The sequence below is a fragment of the Prinia subflava genome, chromosome Z, assembly GCF_021018805.1.
Source record: "Prinia subflava isolate CZ2003 ecotype Zambia chromosome Z, Cam_Psub_1.2, whole genome shotgun sequence".
Classification (NCBI taxonomy): domain Eukaryota; kingdom Metazoa; phylum Chordata; class Aves; order Passeriformes; family Cisticolidae; genus Prinia; species Prinia subflava.
Window position 1 is genome coordinate 49,970,403 of NC_086283.1, and position 27,635 is coordinate 49,998,037.

Here is a 27,635-nt window from a genome sequence, read left to right on the forward strand (position 1 = left end):
TGGTAACAGGACAGGAGTTTGTTTCACTTGCACAGAAAGGGAAAGGGTATTTCTATTCCTGTTTAAACACCTTGGAAATTTCTGTTTCTAGTGTGCCAGTGGTAGCAGACCAAGAGTATTCAGACAGAAATTCAAAATCATATAACATATATGGTGTCCTATGTGGCAGATGTGGGTAAAAACCTGTGCACTCCACTTGCGGGAATAGAGTTTCAAATATGAGAACAGTCTTATTCACTGATTTTCTAATAGCCTGCTCTGGCAGCTATGGCAATTACACATGATATCAATTACAGATTCGTATCACATTTATTTGATGTTAACTAAATTTATAATTACATAGCATCACTTAGTAACATTGTTTACTTTTACTATAAAGTGACTGGGTCTACAGGTGGGGCTTTTTGGGTGTTATATAGGTGGAATTAGCACATTAAATGTGTGTGGTTTGTTGCATCAAAAGTGTGCTGTAACAGGTAGTATTCATAAATACAAAGAGTGGAAACTTCCCTTTTCCCCAAGACCGCTTTCTTTCTCCTTTCCTTGGTGTATCCTGTGAGGAGTGCTCCTTTGAATGGAGATCTGTTTGGTATCCATGGAAAACTGAGAACAGAGTAAAGCAAACCAAGGCTAGACTGGAGTAGCACACATTGTTTTCACAATGGCTCCAAGTAGCTGTGATTTGGAAGATTCAAATTGCTTCATTTAGTACTGTTTTGCGCAGTATTTTTCCTTACAAATATTCCCCATTATCTGCATTGGGGGAGAATTCCAAAATGCTGTAATAGCTAGTGAAAAAGAAAAGTTCATGGAGCCTTGAAATGGGTTCAGGACCTGAATGCATATTCTTCAAACTGCCTACAAATGTATGCAAAAGTTAGAGGTGACTTTTCAGGAATGCAAAAGCAGGCCACAAGGTTCATGAGGAAACATCCTGTGCCTCATCCTTCACCTCCCTCAAAGGCCATGTGTTACTGCGGAGGACTGCTTTAGTTAAGGTTCAGTGGATGGCAACTCAAAGGTTTTCTGTTTCCCATTCTGTGACATTGGATTTGTGATGAGAGACAACTAGCGGCATTTTTTCACTACTTTGTCTTTTTTCCTGGTGGAAGCCACTGGTAACTGGTCACCAAATGACTGTAACTCCATTCACCAACATTCTCTGGGCCCAGCTATCCAGATGGTTTTTAACCCTGAGAACACTGCAGTCATTCAAGCCATGAGCAGCCAGTTTCTCCAGGAGAGTCTGTGGGAAATGCTTTTAAAGGCTTGACTAAAATACAGGCAGGCAACATCCATAGCCCTTCCTAAGTGCACAGCCTTGTCATAAACGTAGACCAGGTTTGTCAGTCAGAACCAACATCTCCTAAACATGCTGTCTGGGCCTGATCACCCACGGGACCTACATCTTCAGTTTTCTGTCAAGAGAGAATTTGTGAGTTGAAATACTTGAGCCAGGATTGTATCCAAATGGGTCAGTGGTCTCTGGTCCTGGGCCTAGAAGTCTGCAGAAGATGGAGGAAGAGGAGATGCACAAAAATGATGTAGTTTGTCTTCATGGGGCATAACATTAACAGGATTAGCTGGAAATTGGCTTTTGGTTGTTTGCTGTCAGTCCGTTGATTGTTGACCACGCACAGATTAAGACATTGAATGGTCCTTGTTAGCAGTGTAGAGAACTGTTAACCCAAAATATTTTTGGTGTCTAAAATGTTGAGTAAAAAGGTCCAGTTTTACCATCTGTTAGTTCTAGCTTCTTTTACACTGAGAACAGCTTTACGAGGTTCTATACTTAAATATGTATACTTCTGTTTGACCTTCATTCTCGTATCGCGAACCTGTAGATTAACTAAACAAACAATTAAGTAGTTTGAGTACTGACTGCAATACTGATGTTGATGATTCCAATTTTCTTATGCTTGTTTGGAAATCTAATACAGGTGGAAGAATCCATAAAATTACAAGCTATGTATCCTTACCTGTGGAGCATAAATTTAGACATTAGAGGAAGAGACAGTGATAGTGGAAAGCTTTATAAGATACTGGATATTTTGAAGAAACTTTTTAGTTTTGGGTTACTATAAATGGTTCTGAGTTTAATGATTGTGTATTGCCTTCCTGTTTTAAGTAATTGGAGCATGTAAGAGGGTCAAAACCTTTTATCTTGATGTACAACTTCATGGGTCAGACTATTTAGTCTCTTTTGGTCCTAGTTTTCCCATTTACTAAGTAAATTCAGTTACAGAAAAATTGGATCAGAAAATAGAGACTAATGTTGAATTCAGATACAGAATTTTCTGTGAATCCCTGGCCATAAGTTGATTTGTTTGTCTTCTGTACTTGCTTTTATCCTTAGGTAAAACAGTAATATTTATGCTTGTCATTAGAGCTCTTAATTATATGAATTAAAAATATGGTCTTAGTACTTCATGAGGTAAAAGCAATTTTTAGATGAAAGAAAAAAATTGTAGCGAGTGTTTATGATTTTGTGTTCTGAAACAAAAGGCAGTATTGAGTCCGTTGCATGTAAAATCTGCAAAATCTTACGAAAATGTATGTATTCCTTCAGAGAACTCCATCTTCTGCTGCTGTGTGTGCATTGCTCTATAAGACAAGACGTTATTCTTCCTTGTGCAACAAAAATTCTGCAGAAGCTATCCAGGAGCCTCTTCTTGCTTTCCAATAAAGATTAGGTGACAATTTATCCTACTTTAGCCACAACATTAGCCAGCACTTCTCTTTGAAGCAATGCCTCAGATCCAAGAAGAAAATAAAACTCGGAATAAATTGTTTCATTTTCTTTGTTTCTTGAAACAAGAAACTGACAAATATGATAAGCTTACTTTTTTAGCCAATGCAACTGCATCTTACCTTTGCCTTCCTCCCTTCCAGACTTTCTTTATATAAATAACAGTTCATTTCAAAAGAATGAAAAGATACATGTCATGTATGTTCAATTTACTCCACACTGGAAAAAGTAAAATGTACATTGATTTTCGATTCAAAATCCTTTGTTTGGATCAAGGCCACGAAAAATATTTTGAATATGCCTTATGCAAACCTTATGCAATGTTAGAACAAACCTTATGCACTTGATGAAGAAAGAAGATGGAATGAGACTCAGCATCATAGAAGGTTTCAGTTGTTCAACACTTCTTTTGCTTGTGCCTTCCCTTGAATGACTCAGTTTAGATACATGGCCTCCAAATGTATGCAGTGCATACGTAGAGACATAATTGGCAAGTGGGATGTGAGTATATAAAACTTAAGTTTTATATTCAGTTATGTCATCATTATGGGAAACTTCTATTTATTCTGTCAGATTGTAGGTCAGGTTGGTAATGACCAAGAAACTGACTTCAGACCTCCAGTTTATTGTAACTCATTGAAATATAGTATTTCAAATCCTGTTGGAGCAAGAAGGATTGTAGGCAACCAAAATTCAGCATCTTGCTTTGTGAAAAAAGTTAAGAAGATGACCATTGTGTAACATTTTCCTCCCTGAATGACTTAGGTGATGGCTTGTAGGGAACATAACCAGTGAGAAGTGTGATTGAGATTGTTGGGACAGGTAGAAATTTAGTCCATGAATGTGTGACTATCCCAAGAACAGTGATTTTCCAAATACGGCAATTAGATGTTATGATGCCGTTGAATGCTCAGTTTTCTATTGTGTGCTGGTTGAAGATGGAAAAAAATTGACTTCTTTACATTTAAAAAGGATCATGTTTAAAGGTTCTTCTTTCAAAATCAGTACAGTAGGTTTAAAGTTAGGGGGTTTGCTATTATACTCTTCCTTTCATGCTTTCGTCTCTAATGAATCAAAAAGCTAGGAACAGTTAGTTGGTGACATTTTATCCTGCTCCAAATCAGAGTAGACTCTTAGAACAATACAGAGCATCCAGTATCTGAGATGCAGATCTGCGAAGCTCATCACATAGTCAACTGTGGTACTTCTAGAAAGTAGGATTAAAAAAAATCCTCACTGATGGCTCAACCGGATCCTTATTAATACTATAATTCAAACTACTCTTTCTATTAAGCAGTTAGGTTTAAATTTGATGTTCCCAAAATAGTGTACTCCAGATTCTTTATGATGTTTATTTGAGGACTAATAATTAATACAGTGCTGATTTCAAAGCTTTTTGAATGAAAAGTTGCTATTGGAAATATAGTTATCACCTGGTTACATTTTAAACTGCTTATTATTTTCTTTACTGTCTTGGACAAATTTGCATTTCAGAGAGACAGATACATAATGTTCCTTGAAAGGATGAATGAAGTTCTGTCATTCCTTGTACAGGGAAGATGAATAGTTTTTTTCTGTCTTCCACTTCCATTTTGACATTTTTAAAATTTTTATTCTTTAGTGTACTTTCCTCTGCAAGTCTGAGTGGCAGCTTATATAACAGCAGTGTACTTTTAAAACTAATATTAATTTAAGAATCCAGTGCCTCAGCAGCAGCTCAAGCCAAAATCAAGCTTAGCCTCAACCTGATTGACTCCATTTGAACTCTGAGAAGCCAAATGGGAAGTTGGCAGTTAGGACACTTTAGAAGAAATCATCTTCTAAATATCTACTGCCCATAATATTTTGCCTTTGTTAGCTCAATGTCTCCAAATGGTCAGAGATCCAGTGTGCAAATGGAGTTCTGTTTTTTTAAAGCACTTCTGTTCAATTTCTGCATCTTTATATTTGTCCTGTTTCCTTGCTCCATTGTGCCCCTCTGACCCACTCCGTACAATTATTTTGTAGTAATATATCCTTTTCATTTCTATGTACTGCACATTGGTTTTTTCCATGTTTTAGTGATTAAAGTTAATAGACCGTTGTCTTTTTTTCACCTTTTTCTTTCTTTCATATTTTTCTTTTTTTTTTTTTGGACTCCTTTCTGTTAATAGGGTGTTTTTTTAAAAGATGTTTTTATTGAGATTAAGTTTTCAGCCTTCAATAGGACTTGCAGGACTCCCTTGTGGACTTCTTGAATCCTGTAGACTACCCAGTCTTAGGTCTGAGTTTCTCCCATAATGGTTATTTTTAGATGCCACTGTTGGCTACCAGGGTTACCAAAATACACACAGATGCAACTAAGAGTATGGAATAATAGAATCACTTCAGTTGAAAAATACCTTTAGAATCATCAAGTCCAATCACTGACCTAACGCTACCAAGCCCTCCAGTAAACCAGCTCTCTAAGCAGCTCTGGTGGTTCACAAGAACACGTCAGCTTGCCTTCCTTAAAATAGTTTTGCCACTTTCCCCCTACCCCTGCTCCCCATCATGACTTATCAGGTGGAGTTTGCAGGAGTTGTGAGCGGATGTGTTTTGTACGTGTGTTTTGCCTTTTTACTGGGCATAAATATTAGTTCATTAGTTGACAACTCAAAATTCAGAGGTGACTTAAAACACAGCAAAATGATTTCACTGTGACTGCAGCAGACCAGGTAAGGAATTACCTAAAAGTCAATGCCAAAAGTGCATTCCCAATGGTTTGCTCTGGTGTTAAAAGTGTGGTATAAATGTGTGTTTTTATGCAAATACATGCACGTCTCCTTTATGTTAAGTTGTCAAGAACATATGAAATCTCCCATATTTAAGAAAGCAAGATTCCAGGAGAGGTCTGAATGACTTAGGAAGTTCAAGAGGAAAGTAGCAACCATGGAGTAGACTTAATTGTAGACTACTAAAAACCCAGTGATATTTCTCCTTTTCTAACCTATAACTTCCAAACATCCTTCAGATAATTGCTTACTGTTCTGAAAGGAGGTTCTCTTCAACTGATAATCCATTTTTGTCAGTGAATAGCAGATCCCTTTGGGGTTTTTTTGACACCTTACACAAGACCTTAATAACTGTTTCAAAGAAAAGGCATTTTGCCACATGCTTTTGGAATTGTGGGATTGCACAAAGCTAGCAAGTTCAGCTTATGTATGTGTGATTACCTACTTCCAGGGTAGAAACAAACAAGAAAATGCAATGTAAATTAATTAGTCCTTGCTAACAGTGAAATTCAACTTCTCTTGAAACTGATACCATTAAGTCACATTCATTGAAAGCAAATCAAGATTTGGCTCTGAATTGTTTAGATTTCTGTGAAATATGGATGAGCTTTCAGTCTTCATAAACATTGAGAACTTATTAAAACAAGATTAAAAAGACCTCAAAACTAGACAAAACCTACTACTGAAGTTTACATTTGCTGACTAATCGTACAACTCTCACATGTATTTTTTTTCAAATGTCGTTAGAACAAGTAATGGTGGCTGTCAACAGTGATGTACATAATAACTCAGCTGCATCAGATAACAACAGACTGGGTAAGGCAATGCTGTTCTAGGAAGTATTTGTGCCATAAAGTCAGCTAGTTGAAGTCTACACAGGACCCTACATAGCATTCTTTAAAGATTCTTAACCTTATCTGATCAGGTAAGGTTTGGGGGATGGGTTTTTCCTTCATCTCAGAGCAGAACACATCCCGGGGATTTTTATGTATTTCAGTGTGCCATCATATTTAGTTGTTGATTTTTAAGTTCCTCTTGATATTTAAATAAAATTAATTTCAAGATAAGTGACTAATATTTTCCCCAGCTCCACTTTTTTCTTACAGAGGCAGTTAATGCCATTAAGGGCAGCAGCCTGTTCAGGCAAGAAAGGATGATGTGCACAGCACTAGGGTGTAAAATGAAAGTCAGAGAGGATCCTAGTGGTGTACTTAGAGTAAGTCTGTGGCATAGTGGGGTACCCTTCATTTAGCTGGCATACCAAGCTAAAGACAGAGAACTTGATTGTGCACATTGGGCTGTTCACCATAAGCCTTGGCACAAGGCAGAGCACCTGGTTGAGGTTTTTCTAACCCATACATAGTATAGTTCCTGGTAGGAGAATTCTAAACTTACTGCATTACAGCTCTATCTGAGTATGTTGATATGTTAAAGACAAATAGCTAGCATATGTTATACATTTTTATTTAACAAATAATATCTTTAGCCACAAGATAGAAGTAATGTTGTCATTTTCATAAATTCATGTACAGTTTTTTATGTAATTTATGTATGCTTTAATGCTTTTTATGTATATGTGTTTGATTGTCAAGTATTCATTTGTATTTGGTCTTTTGTATTGATTTTTGTTTGACACTTTTTTTTTTTAAGCATGATTTCTCACATTTTATTTTGTTTCTTTTAGGTTTTGTTTTATTTCATAAGATCCCACTGGATGGGTAAATGAAATAAAGAAAAGATGAGAGAGGGGCTGTTGAGCTTGTGGAATCTGTGTGCTGCACTGTAGGGAGTGGACAATGTTCTTGCCCAGTGAAGTGCCACCTCCCTTGGATTTCTCTTTTAAACATTGGTTATGTTTGGAGAACTATAGAAGTACATTCAAATCAGTAGCTGTTTTTCCAAGAGCAGGGAAAAGCAAAGCCCTGAGGCAGCTAAAAAAACTCAAGAAAGACCAGAAATAAGCTACCACACCCTTTCCCATTGCCTTGTCCTCATTGTGTCTTCCAAAATTACATTGAAATGAAATGATATTGTTTCCTCTGTCAATTTTTTTCTGTTCAAACTTAACTGGAAAGATGTTGTTTTTATAAATAATATTTATCAAAGGTGAACTGCAAAGCTGCTTTTATTTTGCTGAATTAAAGCCTCTGCAAAATTTCTACAATGCTTAGTTTGAGTGTGTGTGCAAGCTCACTGATTTCAGTGGGAATGCTCACATCCTTAAAGTTAAGTTTTTGTATATTTGCAGGACATGTTCTTAACTCCTGAAGCAGTAAATTGCAGAGCTGGCCCTGCAATTCTTATTATGTATGTAGTTCCACTGACTTTACCATGAAGGTGGGGAGTCGAAGCTATGTACAGAAAGGTGGCAATACTGTTTGGTGTGTTTGGGTATTGAACCAGTGCCATCAGTTGGACATTCAGTTAGGTTGTGCTTGTTCGAGATAGTCCCTAAGTTTGAATAAGCATACAAATCTGTAGTGGGCCAGAATGCTGATTCTGAGCCAAGACCAAGAATAACAGCAGTATGTGGCTGGTCCTTCAGATGTAGACTTAGAAACTTGTTTAACTGTCCATATTTAACTGCGAAGTGTGCTTCAGAATGTGCTTCACTATACTGCAGGGAGGAGTCTACTGTAACAAGTAAAGCTAAATGAAGGCATGAGCATATTTCAAGAGCAGGGCTGCATTTAGATATAGTACTAGAAATTAATTTTCATTTGATTTACGTATCAAATCCTGAGGGTCTACTTTGATCTTTTCAGTTTAGGGAATTGTTAGAAGTATGAAGGTTCAAGTTTGGTTTTTTTTAACTGAGAGTTAACTACAAAGGCTAGTAGTGAAAGACTGAGGTAGAGGCTTATGTTTCTGTGTATTCTGGTTAAGTTTTTGAGATACAATTTGAATTTAATTCCTTAAAATTATGTTTAGTGAAAAAGAAGAGATGGTATTATTTTGTCCCTAATGTATTTGCTTTTCGCTGTTACATGTTTTTAATTTCAGCCATTTCACTCTTCCATTGTAACACTATTGCCTTTTCTTTTACTGCAGTCTTTTAAGGCCATACACCATCCCTCCCTTTATACAGTACTGTTTTGACTATTTCATTCTGTATTTACTTGCGTTTTGCCTTCTAAGACTCATAATCCTTCAGCTTTTTTCTTGTGTTTTCTTGAGGCTCTTGCATCCAAGTTCTTTATTCCTGCTGTGCTCAAGATTCAGAAATGTCCTTATTAGTCAAGAAACATGTCCACATTTGCATTCTTGTAGGCCCATGTAGGGAAATACTTCCTTTCCCTTTCCACTAGTTAGGGAAGAGGAGGTGCAGTTGCTAAAAATCTATCCCAAAGATGTATTCTGCTCCCCACATTAAAGAAGAGGACAGAGCTGGAACTCTACTGATGACCTAGGAATCGTGTTGTCTTTGTCACCCTGCATATACTGTGGTGATTTGGGAAGGGATGGCAGCAATTAAAGATATCCATCATAGTTCCTGTTTGAAGTTAGATGTCATCAACCGCTTTGCTGTTCCTGAGAAAGAGTATTAGGAATGTCTGCCTTTTTCCTCCCTAAATCTGTGTGGACATGGTCTTATTTTCCAGAGATCTTAACTTTCTCTTCTGCTTACTGGTTTACTTTTAGCTTTCTTTTAATTATTTCCCTCTCGGACTTCTTGCTTATCCATGAGTCTGTCCTCCTGCTGAAGTAATATCTGATGTCATAGAGCTGATTCTAAATCAGTAGACGATCATCTAGTGGCAATGTTTGAACTAAAGTCAGTGGACTTACATCAGACACATGTTGGATCATGAGCAGTGCTTGACCCAGTAGCCCAAATTCCAGTTTGAAGTTTTGCTGGGATAAAGTCAGCATATTTCAGTTATGTGTTTGCAATTTATTGCCAAATTAATGAGGTGAGAATCAGAACCATTTTATTTTGGCAGGGGAAAAGCAAACTTGCAAAGCTGGAATTTGGCAGTTGACTTTCGAAATATTTAATTTTAAAAGATAGTTCTTTCTGATTCATAATATTTATATGCATAAATATGCACAGTTATTGATTGGGGATTTTACATAATTTTTTTGTAATTTATTTTGTAGCACTTTGCAGTTCATCTTTATTGGATAGGGGTAGGCTTGACCTTCAAATGTTTCAGAATGTACTGACACAGTATTTTGGATTTTATGTAATCATGGAGGTAACTTTAATAAACAACAACTGATCTATGCACCATTGAAATATATATATATTTTTATATCTGTATTGTAGAATATCCTTCTTACATATTTTGTACTACATTATGTTAGACACTCAGTACATTATTACTAGATGCAGATATTCACAGAACATTATGGATTACAGCACGTGATTTGTTACTAATAATGTCTTAGCACAGATGTTTAATGCCTGATGGAAAAAGACTACATGTTCCTAAAATGGTTTCTTTTCACTATGTGGACAGAGCCTCTTAAAGCTAAGGGAGCTAAACTTTTAACAGGGAAATTATGATACTCACTAGCTTCTGTCTTTCAGCTTGATTGTAAGTGACATTGCTTGTAACTGTAGAGATTCTGATCTGCCCAAATGGTGTTGGTTTACAAAGGGCTCACTTAATTACAAATTCTTGACCTCCTTAAAATAAAGTGAGACTGAAACTAAAAATAATAGAGGAACCATTAACATGGTAAAAGTTGATGAACATCCAGGATTTGACATTAAAAAGCTTTTATATTGTTTTACTGAGCAATAAAAAAGGCTATGAAATGTCTAAAGGCAGAGTTGCTATTTTTTTTCACTGTGCCAGACATATGAAACTATAATAAAAGCATATTTCTAAGGTTCTGCTAGAAGGGGTGTATTTGTTCTAGATTTTATTTTAGATAGACATTTAATATGCTCAGAGACATGTTGAGATAAGCTGTTGAGCAGTTTGATGGGCAGATTAGTTGGAGGCCTGGAGAGGAAGCACTGCTGGTGACGTTTTGGTGTGAGGCAGGTCATGTCAGTTAAATAAACCTGTTTCTGTTGAATGTGGTGGAAGTTTGACCAGTGTCCAGGTCTACGTTGTAATGAAGTGCATTGTTCCCAGGCAGAGGTCAGAGCTGTGCTTGCTGCAGCTGCCTGTCATGAAAAATGAGGTGGGAGCAGTTGCAAAATGTCTGTTCCTGAAGAAAGCTGTCTAGGGACCACCTCTTTTTTAATGGGAGTCCTGGAAGCTCACAGCCAGGGCAGACTGAGGCTGCTATGAGATATTTTCATGGCAATATGTGCCTTGAGTATCCTAACCTGTGAAAGGCAGTCTTCATCCTTTCAGCTGCCTTTGTCTACCAGCTGGATCTCTCCCAGGCAGCAGTGAAGAAAAACATGCATTGCAGTGGGAGCAAGATCAAGATCCTTGGGAACAGCAGACAGTGCCAAGAAAACCTGTGGACAGCTAGTTGAAAACAATTTTACTTCAAATAGTTCTTGTGGGGATTGCTTTTTCTTTTTTGACTGTAGGCAGAAGCATTAAAAATCAATGTTTTCCTAAGAAAGCAAATTCCTAAGCCTGTTTTTTCAAAAGTTTTAGAACATATGGAATTTTGTCATATGAAAATGACCAGTACAATTCCAAGTGGCTCTCTATACAGCAGCCTTCATGCAAAGTTTTTCAATCCCTTTACCCAGCTGTCCATGTTAATGTTAATGTTCTCAATTAATTATCAGCATGATGACCATCAATTCATTTGCATATATTTTAATGGTTAAAATCTTGCAAATGATTTGTAAAGTTGGAAGCTATTATCCAACATATAAAAATCATCCCTTCTGAGCTCTTTTTAATTCAGCCATCTTTTTCTAGTTAGTAAATTTATTAATAATAATTATTAATAATAATATTCTATTATTTGAAATATTTAAAAAGTTATTAGTGCATTAGGACTGTGCAGCAAAGTATTTTGTTCATGTTTATTTCAAAAGAAAATCCCAAAAGCTTATGAGGAGGCTCCTAGTATTATCTTTGTCTCCATCATTCTCTCTGGCTTCTTATCTTCCTTCCAACTTTTGATGGTTCTGTTTTCCGTTCTTCAGAGAGCTCAATGTCCTACTTTGTGAATGGTTGTAAGTTCTCCTCTTCTTCGGGCACAAATGTGCAAGGTCCTGGAATATCCTTTGAAGGACTTTGCCATCATTATGTGATGGTGTAAAGTGTTTCAGGTTATAATGTAGGTCCATGTGCGAGATTTTCGTCATCTGATCTCCAGAGCAAGAGTTTTTGGGTGGTTGGAAGTACTGAATACAAATGCAATGTCATAGGGTGCACAGAGAATGCTGGTGCTGTGTATTTCATCTGTCACAGCCCGTTTCATTGTTCCACTTCCATAGTTTGTGTATCCCCAAACTTTTGAAGCTGGCTTCCATTTGCTTTGTTTTTCTTTTGTTCATACAGATTAAATCTGTTCTAAAGATAGGAAATGATGCATTGATTGGAAATAAATGTATCTGTTAGCTTCAGAAGCATGTATGTGACTGAACTTGCAGGACATGGTACTGTGTTTTAATCAGTCTCGAGATTAATTGGTTGACTTACTTTCATCAAAAAAAGCACAGTAGATTGGAAGAACCCACATTGGAGTGTGTACTGTTTTGGTATGGACATGCTATATCCTTCTAATTATAATAGCAGCCTTCCATGACTAGCTATATTTTTGCAGCTGCAAGGAGTGTGTTGGATAAGCACGTGTCCTGGCCTGGAGCAGAGTTGTAGGCAGCATAGAGCCAAACTGCTTTCATTTTGAAGAGGGCCATTTCCCCCCAGTCTCTAGAGACAGCAAGTCACACACAGCAGGGTTACTGAGCAGATTACTTCTTAATATAGGAGGAGACTTGTCTCCTTGCATACACATTTTTACTGTTACTTTGCTCCTCAGCTGGAATGAACAACCATATAAAATTTCAAGGAACTATTGATGTTCAAGCAAGTAAAGGGTAAAGTAATGGCTTTCTTATGATAGCTTTGTTTTTCCTTTGATGTAAGCAAAGTAGGGCTCCCTTGTCAGGTATGTCCACCAAACAGAAAAAAAACCCTGATTTCTTCCCTGAGAGTTTTTTAATGCATCTATTTCATTGGTATTACTGACTTTATTAGTGTGCGAGCATAGGTGGGGCTGCCACACCACTGCACAAACCTAAGACAAGAGTTTTTAACAAATACACTTCAAAAATCTTTCACTGCCATTCATAGCTCCCTGTTCCTGAGTCTTTTTTTATATTTCAGGCACCACTTAAAAACAGGAAGAGTCATTCAGTTGATATCAAAGTACAGAACTTCAACATTCTTTCCTAAAATACTTTTTTCACAAATGAAACTAAGTAAATTATAGCAAAAAATGGCCTTCTACCATAGCATCACATTATGGAATGGAAGTAGCAGGACAAGAGGCAATGGGCACAAACGGATGCACAGGAAGTTCCTCGTGAACACGAGGAATAACTTATTTGCTGTGCAGGTGACCAAGCACCGGCACAGACTGTCTAGAGAGGTTGTGGAGTCTCCCTCACTGGAGATACTCAAGAATCCTCTGGATACAATCCTGTGCCCTGTGCTCTAGGATAACCCTGCCCGAGCAGGGAGGTTGGACCAGAGGACCCACTGTGGTCGCTTTTCAGCCTGACCCATTCTGTGATTCTGTGGTATAAAAATTACTTGCTGTCATCCATCAGCAAGCTGTGAGTCTTTTCTCCCCCTCTTCACTCTAATTCTTGGTGTTGAAACTGTTTCATGTTTCTTGCAAGTAACAGACAACCACTGTTTTTATTCCCAAATGCTACCATTATAGTTTGGCAATCTATAAAAAATGTATTAGATGAACTTACTTTTAACAGACCAATAAAGTTCTATAATTTCATATAATTGTATCTTTCACTACCTGTAAATTGATCACATCTTGTATTTCATTAGTAATAGTGCAGTGCATTAAAAATATGTCAATCTTTGAGTTCCTTACCTGTTACCTGTTGTTATATTATTGTTGTCTTTGTGTTCTGATAAAAAGTGAAATTCATCTCCTTATTTATATTTTTATAGCATCATTAATGGTTTTTCTATTTATAAAGCACCCTCCCCCAACTGTTTGCAGTAGTTTTATTTCTATTTAACTTAATTTAATTTAAATGTGTGTATCTTGAACGTATACATTCAATCAAATGTGTGTGTATTCAGGTCTACAATAATTACATGTTCAGCTGTTGCCTATCAGACACAAAGTTTTACGTGTCAGCCATACCTCATCTACTCAGAACTTAACACAAAAAAAAAAGTTGTTTGCTTAAATACTCAAGTACGATGTGGTGATTTTTCAAACTATTTTGAGGAAACATCAGTGCTGGGATCTGAAGGGTGTGCTTTGCTTTGGGACTTCTGTTTGTTGGCCCAGATTATCTGGATTTCTTGACAAATTTACAGAATACAAAAGAATGCTGAAATGGTTCTATCACAGGTTATGTCCCAAGTTTTTTATCTTTTTTTCATTTCACTAGGGCATGTCATATTTTCTCATTAATGTGATTGCTGTATTTGGACTACAGCAGATTACATGTTCATTTTCTTGCTTCTGAAATGTTTTGTCATGTTTTTCTCCTCTGGGATCTTAACAGATCTCTGAGTGTTGTACCAAGCCTGCTTTGCATAGCCATAGGTAATTCTGAAATTTTTCACCTATTTGAACAATTGTGATGTTATGCAGTGTATTTTACACATTTTTTTTTTTATCACCATCCATGTAAAATACTCTTTTGGAACTAATTTGATGTATCCTCAGTATCTAGAAGAAACAGCCTCAATATAAAGGTCAGTTCTTTTTCTAGGAGGAGCTTTCAATAAGACAACTATTAAAGGTAAAATCTGATGTTAATTGAGCTGGTAGATACAATTCCTTTCAGAAAGTATTCAAACAGTATAAAATGTTACATTCTCCAAAATTCCAAGTAGAAGAACATGCTGAGGTTGTGGTGTGTTTGATAGTTTTTTTGTGTAGTAACAAGCTTGCCATTGAAAGATTGTAATAGAAGGTTTTCAGACTCAGTAGACCAAGAAGTTATTATCTATAGAGAAGAATCAAAAATTAAGCTGAATAAAAGCAAAAGTGAAAATAGCCATTTACACTGCCTGGGAAATTAGGAAGTCAATACTGTAAGAAATCAAAAAGTCTTAATATTCTTGATAATCCAAATTAGTGTGAAACTGCAAACAAGGGTATATTTTTAATGACCTTGAATTGTAGCTTAAAAGCCTTGTTGTAGAAGTCTTGATTTTATTCTTTTAAATGAGAAAAAAAGATAAAGCATGTGCTGGATTTGTATCTTGAGATATTGCGATTTCCATCTACTTTGATCATTAAAGTACTTCAAGAATAAAAAGTTAATATCATAGGTTAGCTTATAATTCTGTTACTATTTTTAAACTAAAACAAATTCAAAGATCACTTTTCAGCTTGAGTGATTGATGTTTCTTCCTGTATTATGTTAGTAATCAGTCTCTAAAGCAAAACTACAGAACACATAATAAGCAGTTCCATATATCTTGCAGTTTCATGAGAAGGTTGCAAAATGTCACAAAATACTTTTTAATGTGTTTTTACCTATTAAAAGCAAATACACTCTGCAGTTTTCTAAAATAAGTGTGAGTAAAGAGAATAGAAAGGTGTATTTGAAAGGCAAATGAAAAACTATTTGAAGTTCTGCTCTGGTAATTTAAAAATTTAATTTAAAGACTGTTTGTTTTATTTATGCTTTTCTACTGCAGTTTTCAAATTCATACTTTATTCACATTATGCCATTTTCTTATGCCATTATTGTGTCTTCAGATCTATTTCCTTAATAGATTGTGACTGTAATCAGTAAAATCCCAAACAGTGTCTCATGACAAGTTAGAATATGAATATGGCAGTGCCTTTTATACCTGCATTTACTCTTGTCATTTAGAAGTGCTGTGCTATTTACATTTTCAAAAGGAGGGAAGTATTTTAACTGTGGCTGATCTAGCCACAACACCTTCCCAAGATAGGTGTTGTGCAGAACAAAAATATGCAAGTGTGTGTTGGGAACCACACACCGATGATGGTGTGGCCCAGGGGAGGAAGGGATGCACCACCACAACCACCGACTGCAGTTCCTTAGTAACTTCTTACGGCTCGTGGTGGATACTGCGAGTCAGAGAGCAGAAGGGGATGAAACTCCAGATGGGCAATTGGCTGTGAAGTTTCTTGATGACTAGTTTGTTCCACTGAAGAGTCACCATGTTTTCCCCTTGAAGGGTTTTAGCAAAATTTCAGTGTCTACAGCACTGAAGTATATGATGCCTCAGGAATGGATGTGTCATCTGTGCCTCAGGGAACAACATCCAAGAAATCAATTAGTTTTATATAAGCTTTTGTCTGAGGGCTGGGTAAGGTTTCTTGCATTTTTTTCTCAACCTGTGCTGAGTATTTATGATGTATTTACTCCAGGAGACATACCAGCATAGACCCTGCTGCCTAAATCATGATCTCCCTTTCTTTTTCTAAGGATGCATGCTATGCAATCAATTTTAACGTTTCCTTATGAGAGCTAGCATGATGCCGAGGTCAGAGCTTATAAATTAGCTCACACTTTTCATCCCCAGATATCTCAGAGAGAAAGTCAATAGGGCCAGCCATATCAGAGATTTCTGGTACACTTTGTTCTATGTAATCATTGCATAGTCATAAAAAATTGCTTCACTTATGTTAGATGTCTTAAAAAGCCTGGGAAGAATCTGAGGACTCTATGTACCTGTAGAGATTAACTATCACAATTAGAACAAAATATGAAATCTTAGTAAGTCTATGCTTTTTAGAAGAAAACATCTATGTAATACTCCCATTTGCATTCAAATTCAAAGTTCTGTGTGTTGCTGTAAATACGAGACAGAAGTCAAAATTATGAAAGAATATCAGTGTTGGCTTCCTCCTGGTAAGGTCTGCTCATTGACTTTTCCCATTAATGTCAGGGATTAGATAATCTAGGAAGTCAGTTTCTATCTTAGTTTTATGTTCTATGAACCAAAAGTAATTTTTTGGTGATCTGAGATACTACGTGCATGTTGTAATGTAACCCTCTGCCTGGCATGGTGAAGGCTGTCTTTTGGGTGCCAAGTAGCCCACTGATAGATCTCTCAGTCTCTGATAGCATTTGTGAAGGCTTTTGCATGCAACTGTGTTATTACTAGTTGTTTAAGTGTATAATTTTTAAATACATTAAATGCTTTTAAAATACAACTCAGATATCAACTCTGCATTTGTTTGCTTATGAGAGTATGAATCAAAGCCAGGTAAGTTGACTGTGATTTGCCTGAGCACTTCCTTTCTCCAGGCATTTGAGGTACAATTTTTGAAGAGGAACATGCTAAGACCAGCCTTCTACTTTCTGTGTGGTATAACAAGACCTTTTCCCATATGTTGGCATTGTTTTTCCCTTGGGAGTTGGCATAGGCTCTTTCCAGGTAAAGAACCACACTTTATCAGACTTTATCAATGTCTCAAAAAAAGTGTGAAGAGCCACATACCTTTTTAAGAGGAAGGCAAAGATCTATCATCATGCTTTTTCTTTCTGATGAAGATGCCAAATTTCCATTGCTTGCTGCAGCTTCACACTTTGGTCAAATCCAAATGTATATAAAACCTTGTTGGCTGTTGAACTCAACTACGCTGGTATCCTGGTAAAGTTGTTACCTGTCATTAGGAGGTGGTGGTATGGCCTCTGGAATCAATTGTTCCTAACTGCAAGGCTATAATATTTTTTGCTCCTGGGTTTCTGGTCTGAACGTGGTGAGAGCAGCTGTAACCACTAGTGATAGGTAGATGGCCCACATGATATTAGTTTGATCAGTGATTGCCAGGGGACAGCTACTCATGCCAGGAAAGGGCAACCTTTGGCAGAGAAAGAAAACAGTTTGAAGATTGATGGCAGAGAGACTGAGTTACCCTGTGATCAATCAAATCACAAAGAGTTTTATTGTCTCTAAGAGAGGAGTGGAAATTTTGAAAATCTTTTTTTCCCCATGTGGAAACATGCAGGTTTTGCTTCAGGTGCCATCAATCAGGCTATTATGAGATTTTTTTGTTTAAAACAGAGTATAAATTTAACTTTAACTCTGCATTCGTGTGGTTTTCTACCTGCATGTTACAGGTCATACAGGGTCTGTGCCAGTGTTTGTCTGGATACTAGAGCCTTGGCTCTGACCCTGGAGAGACCACAGCAATGTATTCCAGTATGAAACAAATCAGAGGTGTTTATTCATCTGAGATTTTTGTAATCGCTGCAGCTACGGATGGGAGAAGTAGTGCTTGTGTGTGTGGTCATACCTGACATCACATCTTGCTCTTACTCAAGTTGTGTTATCTGTTTCAGGCTTCTAGGGAGGCCTGCTAGAGTACCATGTTAAATTGTCTGTTAGCAATGTGCAACTGCTTTCTCCAGCATCCATGAAACGTTTTGTCATTGCTGCTTACGCATCACAATTACAGAGTTTATGCAGCCTGATTCTCCCATGTCTTTCCTTGCATGTCATTTCTGTTTATACCATGTAGCTTTAAAATATTAACAGATCTGTCTGTCCAGCAGTGAATGTATTTGCATGGGATGCTAAACCACAAGGTACACAAAATCAGTAGGGACTGAGAAAAGTATGAGTCAGATCCTTTAACCAGTCACGCCAGCTAAAAGACTTAACATTTGTAAGTACTACTACTCCCTACTGTTTAGGAATGGTAAATTTTAAAGCTTGAAAAATTCATTGTCTGTTATCATTTGAATGAGTAAACATCCATTTTAGCTCCTGCCAAACATTTAACATAAAAAGGAAATACCGGCCCATTGAATTTTAATTCCAAAACTGTAAGGTGTTTCTGCTGTTCAATCCATAATAGCCAGATTTCACCTAAGATCTGTATTTGCCTATAGTTTATTTTTTTTCTACAAAATTATCTTCTAGGAGATTATGTAGGTGTAAAATAGTGCTATATATTGCAGTTTTAGTCACATGTTACTAACACGGTAGATAAAGTAACTATTTTTTTACTACTAGTATTGAATTAATTTATGTGTCATACATACTTGGAAACTTGCCTTAGAACCCAGAGTTTAGTTCAACAGGGCTGTCTAATTTTAAATTCAGGACTCCAGTGTCTCTATGCTGGTAAATGAATGTCTTTCGATCTCTATTTTGCAAGGGATGGTGGTCTCTGGACACACCTTATTTCTTAAAATTACGAATTTTAAGAAATATCCTGAAGTGTGAATAATAGGTATTTTTTCAGCAATAATTGTTTGACGATCTGAAACTAAATTGATGCTAGATGGCATTGCTAGTGAGACAAAGGGTCAGAAACTTGTTGTAATCATACTCTTAAAATTGAGGTTTCATTTTAAAAAATAATCATTAGTGACATGTTTTCTCATAAAAATTTAAATGAGTAGCTCAGGACTTTTTTCTTCCTATGCGCAGACTAACCAGTCTATCCAGATAATTTAGCTGTTTAAGGCTGTCATACCTTTGTTGCTTGGGTACTGCTGCTACATCATGAAAACATGGAGAAATTGATTGATAAACTAAGAAAATTTGTTACTCTTTTAACAAACCAGATTGTAATGCCTGTGGAAACTACTGGCAAGCAAAACAATACCAAATACTCAGTTGACAAACCACATACTTTCTAAAAAGGAGTTTCTGTATCCATTTAAGTTGGTATAACCCAGTGGAGGCCAGCAAAACCTGAGAAACCCCAGAAAGTGCAGCATCCCCTCCCTGCAGAGCCAGGAACCCACCTGGAGGACAGTGGTCCACCTGCCCCCAGCAGGAGCTCAGTGAAGCTGTTATGTGCCATCTACCTTTAGAGTTGTTTTATCTCTGTGGCACGGGGCCCATCTTAAAGCCTCCCGAAGTGGCATATGCCCAGGTATGCTCCAGGTGCTGGAATGGCATGGATACTGTGGATGGCTTCAGTATATTTTTGTAGTGATGAGCTTGCTGCACTCCACCCAGCTAAGGCTGTTTGCTAGGGATACACAGGCTTGTTGCTTTGCTATTTCCTGCCTCTTATTGGGCCTTACACTGGAGGAGGTAAGGGATATACTGCAGGAGGGATTAATCCTGGCTTCCAGCTCACCATTTAGCACCCTTGAGCAAGATGGCTTGTCTGCCTTGCATTTTTCTCTTCCCTACAAGGACGCATGACTGCTTGACTGAAAGGTGAAAGACCAATATCTTGCTAATTTTAATAGTCCCAGAAGCATCATAATGAAAATCTAGCTCTATAGCTTTTACATGTCTGGTGGCATGCAGCAAATCACACTGTCTTTAATCCTCTCCCTGGCAGAACTCCCACTGACTTCAGTGGGAGTTTTGTCTGAGCATGACCAGAGTTGGAATTTCAGGTTTTGGTCCTACATTAATTTTTCAGCTACAAACAGAAATGGATATTATAGATTTTCAGTTAAACATTAGGAAGACATAAAACTGACATTCTCTATAATATAGTAGTACAAATATGGGCAATTACCTTTTTGGAATTGTCTCGTGGGAATAATACAGATGAATTACTTTAACCCATTCCTAACATAATTCATGTTCAGCCATATATTATAGATGCTCTCTTTCAGTGACATAACTAAGTGCCACAACTAAATGCCACAGCAGGAGAAGACTACATTTGCCAAAAAGGTTGTCATCATTCTTAATAAAAAGGCAGCAGTCCTAATTCCACTGTCATTCATAGGAATTTTAAACCATTGTCAATATAATAACTTACTCCTGATTGATACTAAGGGGACAGGAATTAAAGTCTTGGTATTGCTATTCCACTTTATCTGTTCAAAGGATTTCATGCTTTGTGTTTGGTTTGACTCTTTCACCCCATCTCTGATTTCTTTACATTTGTGATGGACTAGCTAGTTGGACTTTAGCACACTGTATTAGATTTTAAAAAGAAAAAAAAGGGGAAAATCTTACCTGCAAAGAGAAGTAAGGTGTGGAAAAATCTTTGTGGGAAAATGAATTCTGTGTAGAGACTCTGAAGATTAAGAACTTGGAGTTTACTAAAATTATGGTATAAATGTGGTGATAGATAGATAGATGATAGATAGATAGATAGATAGATAGATAGATAGATAGATAGATAGATAGATAGATAGATAGAGTGAGTATACATCTCTGATGACTCCAGAAAATGAAATAGCAATTATGCTCCTGCACTGAAGTCCAATTCTTGGTTACCTAGTGCTGCTGTGGTTGAATTGATTGTGGGTGTTTTTCAAACACGTCTGTGTTTTGCCCTTTGAGACCTTTTTGTGTGTGACCATTGTAGATGCCAATTTTTAATCTAGTCCAGTGCAGTAGAGGACTGTGGGTGCACATGGTTTATGCTTTCGGTTTTGTTTTTTCGTATTGATCTCTAAAGGCAAGAAGATGATTTTTGCACATCGGTTCAGAGATACATTAGTTAGGAATATAAGGTCATCTACTTCAATTTGTGCCAGTATTCTACATGTGTTCGTTAGATTTTGTGTGGAATTACAAAACGATTTCCTTCTGCTTTATAGTACTTGCTTTTAATGGTGGTCAGGAAAAAGGCTGTGCTTTAGCAGTTCCTTTTTAAGAGTATTTGATTTTCATGCAAATCTGTTCTGATAAAACTGTTGCTAAGAAACAGCCATGACTGAATTTTTGATAAAAGAGGAAACTAGACTGAAAATAAATGAATGTCATCCTAAAATACTTGAATTTAATAAGTACTAATGCTGTTTAATCCTAATGTAGAAATGACAGCATCGCAGGATGCCATGTTATTGTTGGAAAAAGTGAGGATAGATGACACAGGTGGTCAGTTAAGTGTGATAAGTGAAACTCTTTATAAAGGAGGAAGTGAGTAAATAAGTAGAAGAGACCCATCAGAAAAATGCTATATGTAAAATACTCAGAAGAAGAAGAAACAGCAGAATTAATTTATAAAAACATTATGTGCAGCATCCTGGATGAAGAGAAACTGCATTGTTCAGAGCCCTGAAGAATGGAAGTAGAGATGCTTCCAGTATTTTAGCAAAACCCTGTTGTTGTGTCCTGATCAATTTCACAATTATGTATCCATTTCCAAATCTGCTATAGCAAAACTGCCAGAGTTTTCAAGGTGGTCACTTTTGGGATGGCTGATCCAGATGCTATGTTGGAAATACATTTGAGTATGTGGCATTTTCCTGCTTCCCACAGCAGCAATTTCAAGGAAAGCTGGCAGGAGAGAGGTGACAGGAGGAATCTCCAGCAGATGAGGCATCATGTGGCAGGGAGGAGGAGGTATCTGTAAATGGCAGTAGAGGTTTATCATACAGAGGCAAGACGGTCAATTTGTGCAGCTAATCCTATAGCTTGTGAGTGATTCTGCTGGAACAGAAATTTGACATGTTTCCTTTCTATATATGACTGTCATTTGCTCCACTATAGTAATTTTTAGATCTACATTTGAAAAGAATTTTGAGTATGTAAAGCTTCACTACCTTAGGAATTGTGCTTTGGGAAAGAAGGGTGTTGGAAGGCAATTCTGCATCTTTGATCTGAAAATGTTTCGGCCGGAATATTCCTCCAAACAGCCTGTTACACTTCCTACCACCTCAAAAGGTGAACTGCTCTTAAAATAGTGTCCAAAAGATCTAATCAACCATAATCCAAAAATGTATAAAAACGGAAAATGACTGCTTTTCGTTTCCTTATGATTTCTTAGAGGTGCACAGAAAAAGGGCTAGAGTGGGTCTGCTGGTAAGACTATTCCAAATACTTCACCTAGATATCATGAGTATTTTTCATGACACATGACTTCTGAGCACCAAAAAACTTGACAGAAAAAGATTCTTGCTAGTCTCTTGGTGACCATCAAGGTTTTCTGAGCATGGCCTCTGATCTGTTTAAAGGCCTGGGATATGTGTGTTGCTGAGTGTTTTGGGGACAGGTTCTGTAGAGAAGTGGGTGCTGTTGCACAGACACAAAAGGAATCAGTTTCACTGCTACTAAGTAGTCTAAAATAAATTGGAATAAAATGTCAGGTATTAATGTTCAGGATGGAATGTTGGCTCTGTCTTGCTTTGTGCTCACTGAGGTCTGGTTTGGACAGCTTGTCTTCTGTGCCAAAGTCCTCTGCCCTTCCAGCAGCCCTCTTCCAAAGGCCAGTTAGTAGCTTTGCCGTACATGCAGAACTGGGGCCATCAGCACCCAAAGACTGTTCACCTAAGGTGAAAGCAAACTTCTTGACAAGGAGTAAATGAGAGAGTGTTAGTTCCCCACCTTTCCCTGCCCTTCTCTTCACGTGTAGGTAGGCCTTTGTATTTCATTTTCAAAACCTGTTTTCCAGGATGAGAAGTGTTTGGAAATGAAGAGGAGTCAGCCCACATCAGTGCAAGTTCAAAACAGCTGTAGTTGTGCTGTAAGATCATCTCAGTGAGAGCTTAGTGAAGGGCAAAACCAGATTTCTGCAGATGTTGTTTACAATTCGAGCGTGGTGTTTGGGTTGATTTAGTTTTGCTTCTCTGTAGCTTGTCAGCTTTAAGGTTAGCTAATGGGGTTGTAAATCAGAAAGTATTTGGAAGCTGTTATGCTGGAATGCTTTTTGAGAACAAATTCAGAGGTGTATTTAACTGTAGAGTTGATTTCATAACCTGTGCAAATGTTGCGGGCCTATAATACTCTTGCACTGACACAAAGAAAGAAATTATACAAGATTTTGTGTTACTATGTCATGTAATCAGCACTTCCACTAATGAAAACTTTTCAGAAGCAATAGAGGGAACTAGCCTATTGAAATAAATTGTATGTAAATAACGCCATTAAACAATGTGTATTCTAGTAGAATAACCCACTATGTAGTAGAGCACTGGTGTTCTTCTCACCCAACTAAACCTATCTTTATTCTGCAGGCTGGAAAATGACCTGCCCATGTACGGAAATACACATATTTCATTGAGCTGTGATGTGTATTTGTTGAACTTGGGCTTCCTTTGGTTCTGAATAGACATAAATCAACATTTGAAGACCTAAGATGTTTCCTATAAGACCATTCATGGTCTACCTTTTTGTCACCACGGAAGGTTAGGGATGAAAAAACACCTGGGAGATTCTTCCTTATCCTAAATCTGTGTCGACTATACCTGTATTTTTCCAAGACACATTTTTTCTCATGTGGCTTCAAGAACTCCAGAAGTGGAGATTTCTGAGTCTTCTATGAGCAATTCCAGTGCTCATGGAAGCAAGACCTATTCCAAAGTTCCTGAGGATCTGCTCCTGGGGATCCATTCCAAAGTTTTTACCTTAGTCTTTCTTAAAGCACTTTTGTCATGGAACTTTTTGTTCCTGTTAGGCAAAGGCATGCAATAAAAATTGTAACCATGCATTGGAGAGCTATCCTTGTGTACCTCCTCAGACTTTGGTCAAGGATAAAAGAAATCCCCATTCTTCCATTTTTCATCAGGTCTCTGAATACTTCTAGATTTTTCCATGTTGTATTTTCATTTGATATGCTTGAATGGAAGAGGTCTGTAGATAGTATCTTTCTGCTTCAAGGATATAATCATTGAGACAAAAAAAAAATAGATAGTGTCATTAGTAATGTATTTTTTGTTTCCTTAAAAAACCCTGTACAATCAAATACAAGTTCAAAATCAGGGAGCTTTTCTCTACAATCTAGCATATCTGCCTTATCATTTAACTGTGTAGAACTAAACAGAATTAGGAAAATTATTCAAGTTCACTACTCTGAATAGGTAAAGACTGACAGCCAAAGCAGCATAGTGAAAAGTTTATTGTTTCTGTACACTTGGTATTTATCTTCTAGACAACAGAGGACCTCATTCCCAGTCTTAGAAATGGGAAAGCTAACACTTATATTATTTATGAGAAGTCTGTAAGGAAGGAGTTTTTAGTTAAATAGTGCTTAAATGAAATGAAAGGCAACAAGGATTTAATTTCAGGTGATTCTTTTTTTTGCTTGATGCCAACAAGTACATTCCAGTTGATATTTTTTATTATTTGTGGTGATTTTTCACTGTACTATTTTTGAAGGTTGTAATTTCATCCATGTTTCCAAGATATCCAAACCTGCAGGTGACTATAATGAATAGTGCTGATGATCTATATTAGAAAATTATAAATAATTTTTTCCTACATTCTTTCACATTTTCTGCTGCCTTGTTTCTTTAATTCTCTGGCTCATGTATTAATATTGATTAATTTACCACATCCCAGCTAGATTTTTTCCTTAGGTCTGTGTTTCATTTGACTACCAATAATGAGAGGCCATAAATTCCTCATTTTTCATGATAGGGCACATCATCTTAGCTGCAGATACGGCAAAGGTGTCCACAAAGCAGTGGAGAGCTGTACAGCCACCGTTCATCCTATGTCTGAGGAGGGCTATGAGTCCCAAAGGGTTCCATGGTTTGACAGCTGGGGCTGCCCATTCCTCCCAGGTTCTGCTCCTGACTTGGACTGAGATCCCACCTTCAGTGCTGGTTATTCGGTGCCAAAGTGCTTTTCCTGTTGTCTCCAAATCAAAAATAATAGTATCACATACCTCATCATGGATGATCTACATGGATTTATGGATTGTAGTGCATAAGAATGTGACAATGCATACCAGATTGCAGTTGTTAGATCTGTTCCACAAATGCTATCCATTCTGGCCAAAAGGGAAAAAGAAATCAGCAACCTTTATGATGCAGGTTGAGGTTTTCTGATGGCATCCCTGGGGAGAGCTGGCCCTGGAGCTAAGCCAGGGCAGAGGGGTTAGGCACATTTCATCCTGCCCAGACAATACTAGCAAAATCAGTATGTATTAGACACCTCATTCTTTTCCTGCAGGGCCTTGCAGTGCTGCAAAGGAGGTTTCTTGGGTGAGCCGATCTGCCTGTCTGCCCTAGACCAAGGCACTGGTGTCTTTATCCCTGCACCCTGCACCTTGCATGACTTCCACAAGTCACTGGCATTACGAAGGAGTCTAGGCTATCCTAAGGAGTCCTCCCTTGCAGAAACAATTGCTGTAGGCTTGTGTGTGAAGGGATGCAGGAATACATGGATACAGGCGAGTGTAGAGGAGGCTGTGAGGAGAAAGACAGCTGAAAGTAACTGACTGGGATTCTTTCACAGTCACGCATCAGATTAAAACCCAAGCAAACAAATATGCAGCTGTGGCTCTTAGATTCAAAGCCAGAACAAAAAGCTCTGATGAAATATTGAGTGGCTAAAATCTGTGCATAGTCATGTCAATAGAAATTACTCAGATTGTGTGTTTGTTCCTCGGTAGAGGAGCTAGGCATTTAAAATCAGTTTTCCTGCAAGATGAACATGTGTTTTACGGAAAAGGCATCTTGACACCAAGCAACTCTGAAAATTTTGTACAGTAAAGCTAAGTAACCTATCTCGTATTTCATTAGACTCAAAGGTATGCGTTACTTAAATTATTCCATGTGATCAACAGTGTGTATCGTTTGCTCTGTATGAAAGTGATACAGTGACAACCAAACAATTTGGACTTCATGTGAAGCTGCAACAAATGATAAAAAGCTAAACACTGATTTTTCACATTTAAACAGAGGCAATCCTTGATCACCCAAACAAAACAATTCACCATTGAATTGGTCTAGTTTTATAATGATCAAACTGATTTCACTTTGTTTTGCAATAGTTGTAAGTGAACAGATTCTTGGGGATTGCTTCCTGAGTTTAAACTCTGGTTTTCCTCTCTCGTTTGAGAGGCCTTCAAGCAGCCTGTTTACTTTTGTTATTCAGAGAATGTTATAAGTACATGCTGGTGGGTAACAGAGGTATTTGTCTGCTGGATGTGAGGATGTTCTCCACCTCTCTGTTTGGATTCTCCTGACTTCCTGGGAGCATCATCATGGATGGGAACTGAACTTCTTGGGCAGTGTCAAAAGGTTTTTCTCATCTCATATGTCAAGAAGCAACAGAGTACAAGCTTAAACAAGCACTGGTGGGTGTAAATCAGTTAAACAGATTGATGATACCTGTCAGATGATGTGAAATTGTTTATCCTCTAAACACTAAAGCCTGGCAAGTTTCAGTTTTCTGAGTCACAGGCTTAATGTGTAACAATGTGGGTTTTGGCTCAATGTACTGTTCCGGGGTAGAAGGACATGCACTCTTTGATCTGTGAAGAGCAATATGCTTTAGCAGGATGGACTTGGGTATAAGGCTTTTTAGGGTGATCTTGTGTTTTTGTTCACCACAAACAAAGGATGATTAACGCCCTAATACTCATTTTGCAACTGTATGTGACAGTGACTGTAGAGAAGACTACACAAAGGCTAGGACTAATGGCTGTTGTCTGAGTAGCTGGCAGGGGTGGGGATATGAGGCAGGAAAGGTCGATTGGAAGGAGGGTAGAGGCAAGATGTGCTATTGCTCCATAAAGCTGAACTGCTGACAAAACATGGGAGTGCCTTGCCTTGAGCTTTCCCTCATTATCAGCATTGGCAAAGCAAAATATTAGCTTTCCCTCATTATCAGCAAAGCAAAGACCGTGGTTTTAATAAGTCCACTCTAGATTTGCAGAACAACCTGACTTGGCTTTGAACAGCTCCACCAGACAAAGCAAGATGAAACTTGTTTCTCTTTGGAAACTTGTTTCTCTCTGGAAACTTATTCAGTCTTCTTTTGGTTGGCTGGTTTGGTTTTGAGTTTTTTTCTTGAGTTCTATTTACGCCTTTTAATTCAATTCCCTAAATTCAACATACTCCATTTTAAGAGACCAATAGCATAAAATATTTTTTCTATAATTTCATTGCTTTCTATTGTGCTTGCTTTCTTATCCAGTCTAACAGAATTGCACGAACATGATTTAGTACCACAGTTTCTAAACTTGGGAATACAAAGAAATATTTGAAGTGAAACTCGGCAACTTAGTCAGAAACAAAGTGTGCCAAGCTGTGATTGATTACTTGTCTTCAGAGGGAGTAAAAGATAAGATGGCAGTTTTTAGAGTAGAGCTGAAAAGGTGTCTCTTCTGGTTAGAAATTTGGCTCTTACTTGGATAACAGGAAAAACTGAATATCTGCTCTTGCTGAAGCATAATACTTTCAT

At 37.5% G+C, this 27,635-nt stretch overlaps 1 protein-coding gene across 5 annotated transcripts in view; it reads left to right on the plus strand.

Moving 5' to 3' along the window:
* The window catches only part of NTRK2 (neurotrophic receptor tyrosine kinase 2), a 196,306-nt gene that overhangs the window by 80,293 nt on the left and 88,378 nt on the right, over positions 1-27,635 (plus strand). For 2 of the 5 annotated variants that reach the window (XM_063422388.1, XM_063422389.1), the window contains 2 exons: positions 6,250-6,318; positions 7,187-13,613. The exons of 2 other annotated variants lie outside the window; for them this stretch is intronic. In XM_063422388.1, the coding sequence (XP_063278458.1) occupies positions 6,250-6,318; positions 7,187-7,224 (107 nt within the window). In that variant the 3' untranslated portion in view covers positions 7,225-13,613. Of the gene's footprint in view, positions 1-6,249; positions 6,319-7,186; positions 13,614-27,635 lie in introns of those variants that run through there. One more of the 5 variants, XM_063422390.1, reaches the window with a different exon arrangement.